General features: G+C 38.2%; 1 protein-coding gene across 4 annotated transcripts in view; it reads right to left on the bottom strand.

Moving 5' to 3' along the window:
- erbin (erbb2 interacting protein) overlaps positions 1-15,713 on the bottom strand; it is a 64,191-nt gene that overhangs the window by 24,168 nt on the left and 24,310 nt on the right. For all 4 annotated transcript variants that reach the window (XM_032568952.1, XM_032568954.1, XM_032568953.1 and 1 more), the window contains 8 exons: positions 9,155-9,349; positions 8,814-8,931; positions 6,036-6,114; positions 5,790-5,879; positions 4,377-4,433; positions 1,149-1,212; positions 898-972; positions 181-325 (listed from right to left, as the gene is read on the bottom strand). In XM_032568952.1, coding sequence (XP_032424843.1) covers positions 181-325; positions 898-972; positions 1,149-1,212; positions 4,377-4,433; positions 5,790-5,879; positions 6,036-6,114; positions 8,814-8,931; positions 9,155-9,340 — 814 coding nt within the window. In that variant the 5' untranslated portion in view covers positions 9,341-9,349. The remainder of the gene's footprint in view (positions 1-180; positions 326-897; positions 973-1,148; positions 1,213-4,376; positions 4,434-5,789; positions 5,880-6,035; positions 6,115-8,813; positions 8,932-9,154; positions 9,350-15,713) is intronic.

Here is a 15,713-nt window from a genome sequence, read left to right as displayed (position 1 = left end):
TGGATACAATTGAAAAGAAAGAAAGTGTGTTGAGAAAGTTGGTGGTATTCACAGTAAATGCACTTTAGCCACACAGGAAATCTTAGAAAACACCCCAGATAGGAATTCAGCCGCCAAAAGCTTTATACGTTTTGTAACAGACTTTTATTGAACAAGGTGCAAGCGAACTGTAATCCTCACCAATGGAGCCGGGCAGCTGTGTGAGGGTATTGTTTGAGAGCAGGAGGTCCTGCAGGTTCTCACAGCCGGAGAGTTTTTCATCCACCATTTCCAAGTTGTTCTTCGACACATCCAGATAAACCAGCTGTTTCAGCATCCCCAGCATCTGGATGGACGGGAGGCGGCATGTGGAAAAAGATAAATAAATTAATCAATAAATCATAGATAGAAGAGGGTGTTAAGAAAAACATAATCTTAGCTGTGAAATACATTCACTAGTCTGAAGTTTCATATTTTGAAAGCAAAAAAACCCCCACACATTTCACATGTATTGAAAGATTTGCAGCCAACCCTTTCATTTTATATGCTTGACGGACTTCATTGCTAATAAAAGGCCAGTCTGTGATTACAGCTGATGCTGCTGAAATGCTGCCAGCAGAACTAATGCTCTGACCCACTTTACAGCAAAGCAGGGCCATTTGGATGAAAAATAAGGATCTCATAAAATGAATTCTGAATATCCATACATTGGGATGAATCATTAACGTCTAAAAAAAAAGAAAAAAAGAAAGAAAAAAGGAAACGCTGGAGATTTTCAGGGCACTTTTTTAGACACACTCAAGCAGAAAAGAAAAGCTCTACGTAAAGAAGGAAAAACGTAAATTTGACGGACAGCTTCGGTGAAATCTGCTGAAAACACAACTCAAATTTGTTTTTGTTTTGTTTTGTTTTTTTTACCCCAGGAAGAAAAGTCAGTTTGTTCCCATCCATCCACAGCTCCTTGAGTCCATTCAGATTCTCCAACACCTCAGGCTACAGATCAGAAAACACTTTTAAAAGTTTTGTTGGAAAAGATACGCAACATTTTACAGCTTTACTATAAAATATTAGCGAAAAAAAGAAAGCAAGCTAATTAAGAGAGCGGGGAGATGCTGTCACCTCCGGAGAGGTGGAGTGCTTTGGGCAGCGACAGACTGACAGCTACTTACCACTTCAGTGAACTCATTACTCCCCAGGTCCAACCTCTCCAGCTGTGTGAGCTTCTGCATGCTCCTATTGACACACGAGAAGATGCACATTCAAAAACCGAGCCACAGAAATGTCTAAAATGCCATACGGGATTTATGCGACACGCGCAATAATGACTGCAAATCCATGTGCTGGTCCTAAATCAAAAAGCAAAAGCTGTGACTGCAAGCGATGTGGAACATATGCTAGGAAAAGCAAGCCAAGGAAGAAGAAAAATAACAGAAAAAGTAATTTTTTCTTTCTTTTTACATTTTTGGGTATTCTCCAGCCACTGACTAATGAACGATATGTGGAAATATATTTAGCTTTTGGAGCTTAGCTTGTGACAGAATTGCATTTTAAATGAAGGAAAATGTGACGTATGCTCGCCCTGAGACAGGCTCCACAATCTGCTTCACACATTCAGGTCACCGGCTCCCATTAGCAGCTACACTGTAAACAGGTAGATAAAAACCAGGACTATTCACATGCTTCTTGTTTTGATATTATTTGACCGACTGATAACTGCAAAAAACAAAATGAAAAGGTTTGTATTTCTTTCTAAAATAAAAGGGGGAAAAAAGTCTTGAGTCTTTAAACTTGATGACCTATCCAAATACACATCACAGAAGGCAATTTAAAGAAAAAATAGAGCAATCTGAACAATGGTGAACCACATCACTTAGTGCAGGTATCGTCACTGATTTGTTTGACTTTTTTTGTATGATCAATGTTTTTCGTTATAATAAGCTGAAATCAGGGGTTTGAAATCATTAAGTTTTGAAGTCAAAGTTTTGATTAAAGGACGGAAAATTAACAAAAACATCAGGAAAAGTTGCAATACCAAGTGGAAAGTTGGAGATGTCTCACCAACCCAGATCTCTAGTATAAATTTAATATGGTCGACTTGTATTTAAAATGTCACGAAATGCATCTCATTAAATCTTTCACACACTGTATTATATAATATCTTAAACATAGTAATTGCAGTGTTTATAACACCAAATGTAAAGAAATGCATTATTGTCACTTAGCATTTCAGTAGCTGTGTTTCCATTGACCATATAATTGAGCAAGTTGACATTTCGAAAGTAAATTTGCTCAACGAAAACACAGCAATTTTGAAAAAAGAAACAAACTGTTTTTCGACAAAAAAACGTTTTGGCATTAGGATGATCAGTTTTTTTGGCCGTATTGAATTTTTTTTATATCGCCAAACGGCAATGGAAACACTTTCTTGACAATTACTAACGCAGTTTTGAGCACATTTGTAACGGTAATGCAGTTAGAGATAAATTCCACTATTTTTAAACTTTTAGCTGAAACATGGCGACTGGTCGACTGTGTCCATTTGCCATTTTGTGCATTTTAATGTGGGTTAGTTTAGGGGTGCACCGATAGATCAGTTGACCAGTAAAACAGCCTCAATTTCCTTAATTTTGGGATACTTGCATAACAAACCAATCTTATCCACCGATCTTATCTACCTCTGAAAAGGTCTGAAAATCAAGCACTGTAAAATTAGGCAACCATAAAGTCACTATATTTAGCAATTTCTTAGACAAAAAAAAAAGAAAAGAAAGAAAATCGAATCAGGTTTTTTAAAGATTGGTGACTGGCCAAAAAATTGCAATTGGTGCACCTCTGGTTGTTTTGCATCCAACATGTTTGAACATTTACGTAACAAAAATGGATGCCTGTCGTTCTCTGAGTGAATTAATATCCAACTTCAGTTAGTTTAGCTCAGTTTAACTCAAAATTTGGTTTGGTGATGTTGTATTTATTAACTTAAATGATCTAGACAAGGATCTGAAGCAAACTAAGTGGAAATGGGGCGCTATGTAAAGTTTTCTGGAAAATGGAAGTGCTCAGTAGATTTTTGCTTTTGTTTATGATCATTCAGCTTCATAATTTATGAAAATAATTAGAGGAACATATTTCTACATTAAGAACTAAGCCAATAAAAAACAAAATACTGTTTGATAAGGCCTCTAGTCGAGGGAATGAGCAGTGTTACCTTGAACTTGACTCATATTCAGTGCAGGATGGAGCACTTGAGGCCCACCGCTGTGGAATGTCTGTTTTCCTTTCATGCGCTTCCCATAAAGCAATGCTATCAGACTCACTGCACCAATTATAAATATAATTTAAAACCTCTAAGCAATGAGGTTCAGTGTAAAATCGTTACTCATGACAAAGAAAGCAAGTATTTGCCAGCTTTCCCATATTACTACATCGAAGCTGGCGAGAACCTGAGCTGCCTTTGCAGGTTGAAATGGGGGTAAGAACAAACTGTGCTAGCTCAACTAGAAAGTGGGGTCACTGGTGGAAATAAATCTCGACCACCTCGCGACCCAATTGTGTGACGAGCCCTCTTTAAACGTTCAGTCCATTGATGTAACGAACGAGGGGAAAAGATACCGAACTTTTCGTATGGAAACCCTGAGAAAGACTTTATGTGCGCGCAAGTGTGTTTACATCTGCGACGTGCTTGCGTGTTGCTCTGGCAACCTTCCCGATCATTAGTCCTTTTCTTTTGTCGGGCCTCCAGCTCATAACAGGTCTGTCCTGTGTCACATAAACACAGCGAAGAAAAAGGAAGAAAAAAAAAAAAAGACGATCCGCTGACGAGCCGCACCGCGAGCACCGGCCCGGCCTGTCAGTCACTGACAACAGTCAGCATGAGAACAAAAGGAAACTCTGAAAGAGGAAGGAAGAACTTAAAGGAGAGCAGGGAAGTGCGGTTTGGCAGCGGAAATGGGAAGGGCATGAAATGATGCGGTAAGTGAAGCATGATAGAGAGAGAAAGTGAGAAAAGGAAGGAAAAAAGAATCTAACTTTGGTGAAAAGCACTGGGAGCCTTCGCTAATATTTGTGGGACATTCAGTCCCCCCCACCACCACCACCACCACCTACCACCCCCTGTGAAAAGGGTGAAATAATCCTCACCCCTGTGAGTTAGCTGGGGATTATAAAACCTGTCACAGCAAGTGGCCAAATGAGGGGGTGGGGAGGGACCTTTATGTAACACAGTGGAATTCAATACGGGCAGAACGGGAGGAAATTAAAAAAAAGGAGGTTGGATGAAGTACAAAACAGAGATGTATTAGAGGACCAAGAGGCAGTGATAAAGACCAGCATTATATATGGCAGATGGATAACTTTATAGGAAAATGCTTTGGATATTTGTTGGATGACAAACCACCTACTTTGGCAGCATCTTTAACTGGTTCTCCCTCAACTCCAGTATCTGCAGCTTCGTCAGCCTGCAACCAGAAAGAGAGTCGGAGTCAAATTTTTCTCCAAGTATGTTACAACCTCTGAGCTTAGGGTGCAGCTGTCTGTGTCTCATTAAAGTTGAGTTGCGATTGGAAAAAGTTAATAAAAAAACAACACAAAACAATAAAAGTACAACTCAGGATCTGATGCACAGAACTGGTAAGTATCATGTAATTACAAAACACCTCATTCGACCTCGCCATGACGTAAGGATGACGCTTTTACACAACACCCAGCTTTCACAGTAGATTGCATCATGCAAGTACATTTCTCTAAGTGGTTGTTTTAATCAAAGCAACCATATTATTTCAAATGGTTCCCAACATTTTGGAGTTTTAATAACTCCAAGATCAAAAGAGGTCAACATAATAACACAGTGAGAATTTGCTCAGTATGCCAAAAGTCACGCCGACATGTTTTGAGTATATTGAAATAGTCATATTCAATAATTAGACAAAACATCCTGATGAGTGTCGTTTGTCAGATTAAAAGTGCCTTTTGAAAATAGCCTTTAAACATTATGAAGCCCACATTTATGTATTAAATATGCTTTTTTAGAGGTCTGATGTAATATTCTAATGTCAAATGTCATGTTTTTGTTAGCTGTAGATAGAAAACTGTCATAATTAACAGAAATAAAGTCTCTCCGACATCCATTTGTGTGTAATTCATCTATATAATGTGTTTCCTAAAATAAACAGGCTTTTCAATAATATCCCAATTTATTCAATGTGTCTGTACAATACCAGCTGGTGACATTGGTTACCAGTGGAACTGGGCCATATTCCAGGAGACAGCCAGGTTTAGTTGTTAAAGATTACAGAAAATGTAAATAAAAACAACAATCTGCCTCCGAAAAGAAAAATCCGTTATTGATGCTGCTGTAATTATTTACACAGTAAAAGTAAAATCTTCCTTTATATTTACCCAGTTTTTTTAATATAAATCCAAGTCTAATCCTCCTTTGTGCATATGCAATTTATAGTCAAAAATATTCATGCAAATTGTACTAATTGTTAAAGTTGCTCTTGAAAAATAATCAATTAAGAATTTGACTTGACTAAATGTAGTGTTTCAATTGTTGATTCCATGTTGCAGTTTTATGATGTAAAAGCACTTTGAAATGCTGAAATGTGCTATACCAATAAAATTTGACTGATAATTTTAAGAAATTTGCAGAAAATTTGATTTAAAATGTTGGTTAAAAAAAAAAAAAGAATCATTTTTTACTATACACAGTAGATGGATTTAAAACAAAAGCCAACAGAAACAAAAGACTGTTTTAACTTAAGTTTCTTGTGTTTACAAATTGCTCTGCAATATAAACTGGAAAGCAAACCGACCTGCCAAACGAGGCTGGTAAAAACTCAAGGAAGGCATCATTCAGGTAGAGCTGCGTCAGACTCATGAGCTGAGTGAAACCCTCTGGGAGCCTGGCAAAACACAACAGCAGAGAGCATTAAACCACAAAAAGCCTCTCAAAAGGTTCTTCAGAACCAGAATACCTGGACGTTTTAATACGTGTTTGACGTTCTAGTAAAATGTAAGGCACTTAGAGGTTGCATTAAATGATGGGAATGTGCACTCACTTGGAAATAGGATTCACACTGGCTTCTACAACAGTAAGGATTTTGCAGTTCTTGATGTTTTCTGGAAACTCTTGGATACCTTGAGGGAAATGATAAAAAATAAAAAGAATTTAAAAATCAGTCACTTAAAACAGCAAAAATGTGTTTCCACGCCCCATAAGGGGGGGGGAAAAAGCCATTTCACAGCAATGTTTGCATTGTTAAATTTTACGAGCATTTTATAAACACAGACAATAAAAAAAACAAAAAAAACATCTTAAATATTTTTTCTTAACCAGAGAGAGAGAGAGTTGGAACATAAAAGAGCAGAAGAGGGGAGAAAAAACCCCCCCACTGAATGTCAGTCTGCAAGTTCTCACCAAAACAATGTTTAAACTACAAGAAAGAGAACGTGATCAAGTCCCTGGGTTTATTTCCTCTACTTTGTTTTGTGTCTACGACACTTAGGCTGAAGTGTTTGTGTTCAAGGAGAAGCTATTTTTAATGTAAACATGACTCAAGAAGCTCTGGTTCATGATAAAAAAGAAAAGGAAAAAGAAAAACGAGCGGTAAGATCCAAAACCACGTTTGTGCTCAGCTGCTTCAGCACTCATTTAATTTAAGTTAAATGTTTAAGGACTGACGCAGTTACAGCAAAACTGTTTTTAAAAGGATGACATTAAAGGCTTGAGAATTTGATAAGGTTGTTTATATAAAGGGGCGTCAAACTCGTTTCCATTTTGGGTCACGTAAAGATCATGAATGCTCTTAAAGGGCCGGCTGTGTCAGAATGTATTGATAAAACCCATTAAAATATCAATAAATTGCTATGGCTGCATTCAATAAATACTTCTGAAAAGGAAATGGTGAACATGGTTTCATATTGTTCAGGATTTTTATGATTCCCTATTTTTATGATTGTTTTTGGGATTTCTTTGCAATCAAAATCACTGATTTTGTGGAGCTAATTTTGAAATATTTACAAGAAACTTTACACCATTTGCCCATAAATATGATTCAAAATGTGACCTTTTGTTACTCCGCGTATCGATCACAGACTATAATTTGAAACCGATTAAGACTGCATTAAACTCAGCCATGTCAAAATAAGGCACAAATTTGGTAATAAAAATGAAAATAATTCAGTTTTTGCTTTATTTCTTAATAAATAACAACCTTAGAAGTTTGAAAGGCTCTCCTTTTCAGCTGCACTCAACTCTGATACTTAAATAAAATGTGCTGCTGTTCAGGTGGGAGAATCTCTTGACACAACAGCTATTAATCACACTCCACACACCTTTATGGAAGAGTGACAAGAGGAAAGCTACTGCTCAAAGGAAGCCATGTTTGTTATTTGACACAAACCATAATAGGGGACACGGGACTGAAGCTCGTCAGAGGAGGGCAAAAAGGAACTTTCTGGCCAATTTGCCAAACACTAGACTAGAATTTTACCTTCCAGCAGGACAATAATCCTAAACATGGGTGACCCGATGTATGACCTAAATCCAATCGAGATTTTGTGGCAAATCTTGTTTTTGTTTAGAATCACTTTTCATCCAATATGAACTGAGTGATTTGCCAAAGGACGAACAAAAAAGGTCCAGATGTGCAAAGCTAGCGGAGATAAACTTCTAAAACACGAGCACCAACTTAAGAGTGGCTGGCTGGAAAAGCACACACACACACTTTTTCTAATCTGTTAAGGCCTAGCATCATTTTTGCTCTGTCACATAATATCAAGTTGCATAAAAGTAGGAAGTTTTTACCATGACAAAAAAGGCAAATATCCAACACTGCCATCTTCACAACTTCACCAACTGTTTCAATGGGTTGCATTATGTGTTCTTCAGCCACACAGAACCATCTTATAGTACGATCAGGTATCTGTGCTACCTTCAGTTGTTATAAAAATGTGGCATGTATCAAATGTGACTTAAGTTAAATTTTGCTTGCTGATTGGGCCTCTGTTTAAAAACTCCTTCTCTTTCTGAAACTCTGCTTTCAGGAACTCAGCACAGCATGGCTCCTGAATTAACCCTTTAATAACTGTTTTGCCAACGTTTCACTGAGAGGTAGCTCATATAATGAGCTCAGCAGATACGCAGTTCCTCCAGGTGTTTGCTAATTGCTGCTGGCTAGTCTGAAGGAGTTGGGTAGGGGAGTCGCGGGTGAAGGGAGTTCTGTGGAAGCTCACAGAAGGAGTTTCGCCCTTGAATGTGGTGTTCGGTCCCCAACAGGACAGCTGAATAGTTGCCATGGGAGATTAATGGATGGATGAAAAAAATCAAAACAACATTCCAGGAATGTTTTTGATGAGAGAACAACATCATAGCATTGCGTAAAGCTCAAAAAAATTTATTTTATATAATACTGCCCCCTTTAAAAAAATAAGCTGAACATTCAGAATTTAAATCTCAGTACAAACCTTTACAACAAAGGAATGACAGTTGTTTTATTCCAGCATCATTGAGAAACGAGACAGCAAGCGTGGACTTGTTCAGCCATCATTGTTTTGAGACATCGTACTGTGACGCCATTTATTGAACAAAACTTGTTGTGTCAGTTTTCCCTCAGAGTGATCCAAAAAAAGCAGCAATTAGGAGAGAAACTTTTTCCAAGGAAAGATAGCTGCCCATTTTAGCAAACCCAGGCTGCTGATGGTCAGTTTTAGCTGATCTGAGACCAGAGATGTGTGTGGTCTGATTCACCTGTGCTTCAAAGGAAGTTCTGACATCTGCTCAATTTCTAAGAAGAATGCAAAGGTCGATAGAGAATACAATTATTTTTTTTGCTTACTGTTTTTGCTGACATCAAGCTCCCTGAGGTTAACAAGATTTGCGATCGCTGCGGGCAACACCGTTACGTCATTATCTGGCATGCTCAGCCGGTTGAGAAACTGGCAGTTAAACAGTTGCTGGAGGAGGAGAGAAGAAGAAGAGCAAATTAAGAACATTTTTAACATCACGTTAAAGATGTTTAATTTAAACATCAAGAGAAAAGATTGATGGCTTAAATGTTCTAACGTTATCACTGCTTCCATCATCTCCCATCCGATTAAAAACTCGTAGGTTTATAACAGCGCAAACTCTATCTTGCGTTGTGAACCAGCTTTTCAGGAACGTTCAAAAATGTCGTACTTTAGGCAGTTCCTCGATCTGGTTGGCATCGAGGTAGAGCTCCTGCAGCGTCTTCTCGAAGCTGAAGATCTCCTTAGGAACCGTCTCCAGGCTGCAGTGGGAGTAGTCCAGAGATGTCACCACCTCCTCCTCACCTCGCAAGCACCGGCACGGCACCAGCCGAACAAAGAAGCTCCGCTTGGACATCGTCACGGGCTGGAGAGGGAGAGAATTACAAGTAATTGTTGCAGTAATTCGGGAGTGTCTGTTGTTGCAGTGTCTGTGTGTGTAGTGAGAGAATATGAAGTTTAAAAACCTAGCTGTGTAGGATTTCATCTTTTATCTTGATGATAAAAGTGCAACATACAACGTCAACACTGTAAAGAAGACAGTTTCTTTACAGTTTTCTTTAAAATTAAGATTTTAATTCAAACATTTGATGCTACGATACTCGTACATACATATAAATACAAAACAGAAGTGAATGTGGCGGATCATTTCTGTTTGGCGTTAAGCTGTTTGTATTCTGTTAGGTATAGCTCTGGGACCGTTTTCTATGTTTACTCTTGGGTCGCCTCAGAGCATGACTGGCTGATTTATGATAAACATGCATTTCCTGGAACATTTTGTGCAACTCGTTTCTTCTTATCCTGCCCAGCGTTAACGTTGCTGTGGCAAACTGAACTTCCCGGCTCCACAGCAGAGGAGCCGGCAGCACCGTCAATGTGCAATAGAGTAAAAAAAATAACTTAACACTGAGATTTCTTTTTTTTTAATGAACACTGAGTGTCAAATTACCTTATTTACACAAGCAAAGAGGACAAACTATGCACACATCTATTTAAATACATTTTGTGGAAAATTACAAAATGTAGTTAAATAGATACATTTTGTAACTTTGTATACAAAATGTATCTTTATTATAGCTCTATGATAAAGAGAATTATTTTTAGTTCTCTTTATTATCTTGTGGAGAAAAGGCATCATTCCACTGGTCGACCATGTGGTGACATTACGCCTGTCAGAATAACAAATTTTGGTGGACGATAAATTGTCCCAGACATTATTGCGAGAAACGATAATATTGTTGCTTAGAGACAACAATAATACAATGGTAATGGCATAAAAATGCAAGAACACATTGTTAGAGGTCAATAAACCATCCAGTTGTTAGTAGAAAGAGAAAAACAATAAATCAAGCAAGCTTGCTTTAATTTATCAAGTGATTAATTGATAAATAGGCCTGTCAAGATAAATTTTGCAGGATGGTAAGTTGTCCCAATAATTACTAATATAAATGATAATATTGTTGTCTTAAGACCAGTTTTTTTTTTTTTTTACTTTTATGACTACATATTTTCCAACGTTCAGGTTGTAGCTCATAAAACGTATGTAAAGCGATAGCTATTATGTAGCTGCTTTTTATTGAAAACTTTTCTTACTGCAAACAATATGAATAAAACAAAGACGCCTCAAGTCGCTCAATGAAAAGTCAGACAAAAGAGACGTTGTAGAGAAATGTTAGCATATATTGTTATTGCTCGAATCTGGGGTCAACGCCACGGTTTTCACTAAGTACAGTGCCCAATATGGAATGCGCGCTGGTCAACAGAGGCTTTGTTCACTGGAGCATGCAGAGAATGTGACTTTTCCTCCCCCTCATCTTAATCTGAGTGCTGCCACAACACATAATCTCAGCGCACTTCATTCACCGTGAATCTTCACAGTCTCGCCGAGCCGGAACATGGCGATGGTCTTCCTCTAAATTAAAGCCAGACTGTGTTGAAATTGGAATCAGAAAAATTTATTAAAAAGAATCTAAATTAAACCTTTTGTTTCCGATGAAATTTAAAACGTCGCATTCAGCTGGTATGTGCAGATATGGCAAAAGGTGAGTTTTAGGGAACATGATTAATTTGCCTCTCCTGGCGTTTGTCATGTTGAAAGAAATCCAACTGGTTTCTTTCTGGTTACATAATGAGGATATTTTCCAGAAGCAGCCTTTGAAATCTCCCTAAAACTTATCTGGAAAAGAGCAACAGTCAGCGGCGATTCCTCCATCTCCAAAGTATGCATGAACTTGCCCCCACACCACCGGAGGTATGCACAACCAGGAGGCTGTCGGCCTCCCACACAATCTGTGCCATAAAAGCAGACGGCTTGTGTATAAATACTCCGTCAACCCCTCTGGTGATGGACCAGATTTCTCAGAGTGCTTGGCTCCATTCATCCAGAGTAAAGAGAAGTGAGCGCATGTAGAGACGGTGCAAGTCGTATAGAGGAAGAAGGGGCGCGGGATGGCAGTTGTGGGCTGTCGTTAGGTACGCTACAGAGAGCAATGGCGGAGGGGGGGAAAAAAAACAGAAGCCGTCAGGAGGAGTGGGTGGAGCTGAAAGAGCTGCAAGGAAAGCAGAACGGGCCTAGAAATGTTGATAAGAACAGATGAGCAGAACCTGTTAAAACCTGCACAGGAATTCATTCAGATTTAATGGTTTCCAACGGCGGAAAAGTGTTAAAAAGCAAACAAGGCGTGATTATGCGGCGCAGGGTTGTTGTACTGTAATTATGGAAACTTTTAAAGGATGCCACCAAAGATACAACCTTCGCTCACTAGTACTTTGCATGTGCGTTGTTTAAGCCTGCCGTAATTAATTGCGTATAACGTTAAAAGGAGTTTTATAATTTCCATTCTGATTATATTTTTTGAAGGGTAATTTTGTTTACAGAAATTTCGGCCGTTTTATTTATGATTTCGATTGTGTTTTGTTTTTATTTCCGTTTTATTTATCGTTTTTAGTTGCTGTGTTTTATTTTGGATATTTAGAATGTCTTCCAGTTCCAGTGTGGAGTGCTCTGACAGTTATTAAAATGCCTTGAGGCTTCGTTAAATCACGTTTTACTATTTAGCACGCTGTGTGGTCTCAAAAACAACAATATTATCGTCTATCGCAATAATTTCTGGGACGATTTAATATCCAGTAAAATTTGTTATCGTGACAGGCCTATTGTCACGATAGATCTGTCGTGACAATAGGCCTGTCGCTCTTTGCCACCGTTTTCCAGACACGTTGCAGCTGTCTAATAGGAATGCCGACATTAGAAAATCTTGTGGTGGTGATAGAAGCGGTAAATACTGCAATGAAATGCATCAGTTGCCATATATGTTGATTTCCCTCCCTCTTCTCTTTCAGATCTGTGACTGTTAGCATTTTGGGTAATATTATTTATGTCCGGTGTGAGACTCTACAAGTTGCTAAACATGACATTAGCATGTACAGGGACGATTCATGACACTTGGATTATGTTAGCTAACCATTACTGCACTCCAACCAGTCCTTTGCGGTATTAATTTTGCACACTGATATTGTGATGACTATTTATTTGCAAGATATTGAGCAAACATAGTTGTTAGGCATGTTATCTCCATTTCTTATAGAGGTTACACTGAAACAGCTGCATGTTTTCAATCACAGTGGCTTTCAAAAATAAAAGCACTGTTGATAAATGAATGATCAAAGCCTCAGGCTAATTTGTCTGTGATGCTACACCAGGTGGAATTATGCAAGCACAATCCGATGTGCTGGGATCCATCACTTGTTATTTCTTGCATCGTAACCTGTTATGACATGAATATGGTTCTTACACAAAATTTGTATCATTTCCTTCTTAGCTTAAATTCATATGATTCCAAATATGTGAGCCACAGAACTGCTTAATGCCAAAGCTTTTCTACAAATATTTTCAGGTTAAGTTTCTCAGAACTTTCTATTAAAGCTTTCATGCCGAAATAAAGTGCAAGCAGACCAATTAAGCACATCAAGAAAACGCTTCGGAAACGTAAGAAAATGATCAGCAGGCAAGTCGACGATACATCACATCCACATGTGGAGAACATATCTGTCCAACTTGAGGCGCGTTTTCAAAAAATGATCAGCTTTGAAAAGATTAATGAACAGAGTCATCAGGGGAACTTGAGTATTACTTCAATACAGGCTGCCTTATGTCTATGCTCCACTTTCTTTATGGATACGTTCATATTTGTGAACTTTTTTACTTCTCTGTTGTAGAACAGCTTTTGAAAATTAAATTAACAGAGACGAGGACTGTCAGTGTTGGTTGAAAAGTAATCTGGAAGGCGGCACACTAATGAAAGTGGTGCATCCTGCAGCACAGATAAGCTTATCCACTGACCTACATGTTTCTGGAATGATCACCGACTACTCGTCAAGCTCCATCAGGAGCCTTCACTTCCTTTGGTAAGGAAATTCAAGACATGCTACACAGACTCCAGCCATGCTAAGCTCTCAGCAGAGATATTCCTTCTTAGCCTACTTCTTTAAGCAAAAAAATCATCATCGTGCTGGGAAATGCCTGATAGAGAAACTGGTACAAAAAAAAAAGAGAGAAAAATTTAAGAATCTCAGTGTGAACTTTCACAAACAGTGGCCGCATTTATTGAGAAATTTTAAAAATGTGTGGGAATGCAAGAACTGCGACCATATGACTCTGCAGCCTCGCAGTGAACTTTGTGGCTTCCTCTGTGCAGCACTGAATAAAAACCATCCAGAGCAGTCTCAGAATACCATTTACTCTCTCACTCACAGCCAGGAAACCACTTTCCTCTTACAACCCCGTCTCCGTGTAACTCAAGTGCCTCCTGGGTCATGGCTGTTGCTATAGAGACTATAATCTAGGGCAGAATAGGCTAAAGCCTTAAACAACACTTGCAGAATTGAACTTGCTATGTATGTAAACCGTTATTGAGTGGTAACTAGGCAAACAGACAAGATATTAAGGTCCTTTTATTAGTTTTGTAAGCTACTCAAGCGGACCGCGGTATTCGCTAGAGTTGGAGACCACAAGCACTCACTAGACAGAATCTGTGAATACTTGAGTCCCCTCTAAAACTGCTTAGAAATGCCTACTTTAATAATTCAAACACCATATAAACCTTAAAATTCATGAAGACACACTGGAAACCACCTTTGCATGTCTGCAGAACATCTTTGGTCTTTTTCATTCAAAGATAAGGAATAATATTGATTTGTTTCAACATCATCAATATTGTTGTTGCCTTAATTAATCATTGTCACAATTATTTGCCATCAGTGGTAAGGAGAATATTAATATAATCGAGAACTTACATTTTTTTAAGAATTTATTGCTCCTAGATTGGCAGTTTTGCAAATGCCAGCCAACAGCGTGTCGAGGAGCATTGTGGATAAGTATTTCAGCTTCCCAAGCTGCATTTTCTTTAAGATATTTTAGAAATGGTAGGTGAGAAAAATCCACGAATAGGGGAACTTGGAGGTAGTTTTGGGGTTCAAAGCTACCTCCTTAGCTTTGAAAACAGTTTTCATAAAAACGGGTTGTTGATTCAGTCTAGGTTTTAGTTGAACTTGTGCCATTTCACAGCACAGTTAAGTAACTGTTACCTTAAGCTGTTATAAAAATGCTAAGTAAATCAAACATGAGAGTAAAGGATTTTTCAAACATGGATGAAAGAATCAAGGCAACACTCCCGGTATGTTTTTGATGAGGGAACAACATTATAACATGATGTTAAGCTAACAAAAGTTAATTTCACATAATACTGCCCCTTTAAGTATAAGGTATTACTTATTTATAATTCTTTACAACTTGATGCTTTCTAATCTATTAGTTAGTTATTCCTAATTCACTTATTTCATCATCAATATTATTGTTGCCTTAAACATTGTCACAATTATTTGCTCCATTTTCATTTGTTGGTTTATATTTTAGAATTTTATTCATTTTTCTACTTCCTGTGTTTTCAAAGTTTCCTATACAAGTTTTTTTTCTGTCTAATACATTCCACAAAAATGTTCCTATGCAATACTCTGTGCTACACTGGTAAGAAAAATGCTCTACAATTAACCGATTATTTAAGAGAAAAGGTTGATGCATGCATTCTTATGATCACAGGTCAATTAATTATGTTGGGATAAAATCTGCATTTGATCTGGAGATTTTTACCAATCTGAATCGCCGATTAAAGCCGACTGAGGCGGGGAAGTTACGAGAGTGTCACCGAGTGCGTCAGGGGGTTAAGCGGAAACAAGCACAGCTTTTGACGGCGGCGAACAGCTTGTGTTATTTATAGGAACCCCTCTGGTTGATATGGCAGAATGTGATTAGTACGAGCTAGCTCCTGCTTTACGAGAACAGCTTTTCATCCAGATTGCAGCGGCCTGTTACAGGATTGCTTAGCCGCAGCTGCAAATTTACATCAGAGATTACGGCAACCCAAACAATGCACAGCAGGGGGTGAGGGGATGGACAGGGTTAGAGCTGCCTGAGATGGAAGAGGAAAGAAGAAGAAAAAAAGAAAAAAACACCTCCTTGACATAGGTAGAGAGCTAGCGAGCTTTCTATCTCATCTCATTCTATAACGCAGCTTTGACTCACCTTTTGAACTGGATGCTTTACAACACATACTTTATTCTTCACCCAATAATGAAAAAATAATTCTGAATAATTAGCTGCCAACTCTATTATTAGTATGTTATTACCACTCGACCTCAGAGTAAAATGAGGTACTATGCTCCTGTAAAGGTAA

This window comes from Xiphophorus hellerii, chromosome 8 (assembly GCF_003331165.1).
Source record: "Xiphophorus hellerii strain 12219 chromosome 8, Xiphophorus_hellerii-4.1, whole genome shotgun sequence".
NCBI lineage: Eukaryota > Metazoa > Chordata > Actinopteri > Cyprinodontiformes > Poeciliidae > Xiphophorus > Xiphophorus hellerii.
Note: the sequence above shows the minus strand (reverse complement) of the source record. Positions and strands in the feature narration are given on the sequence as shown.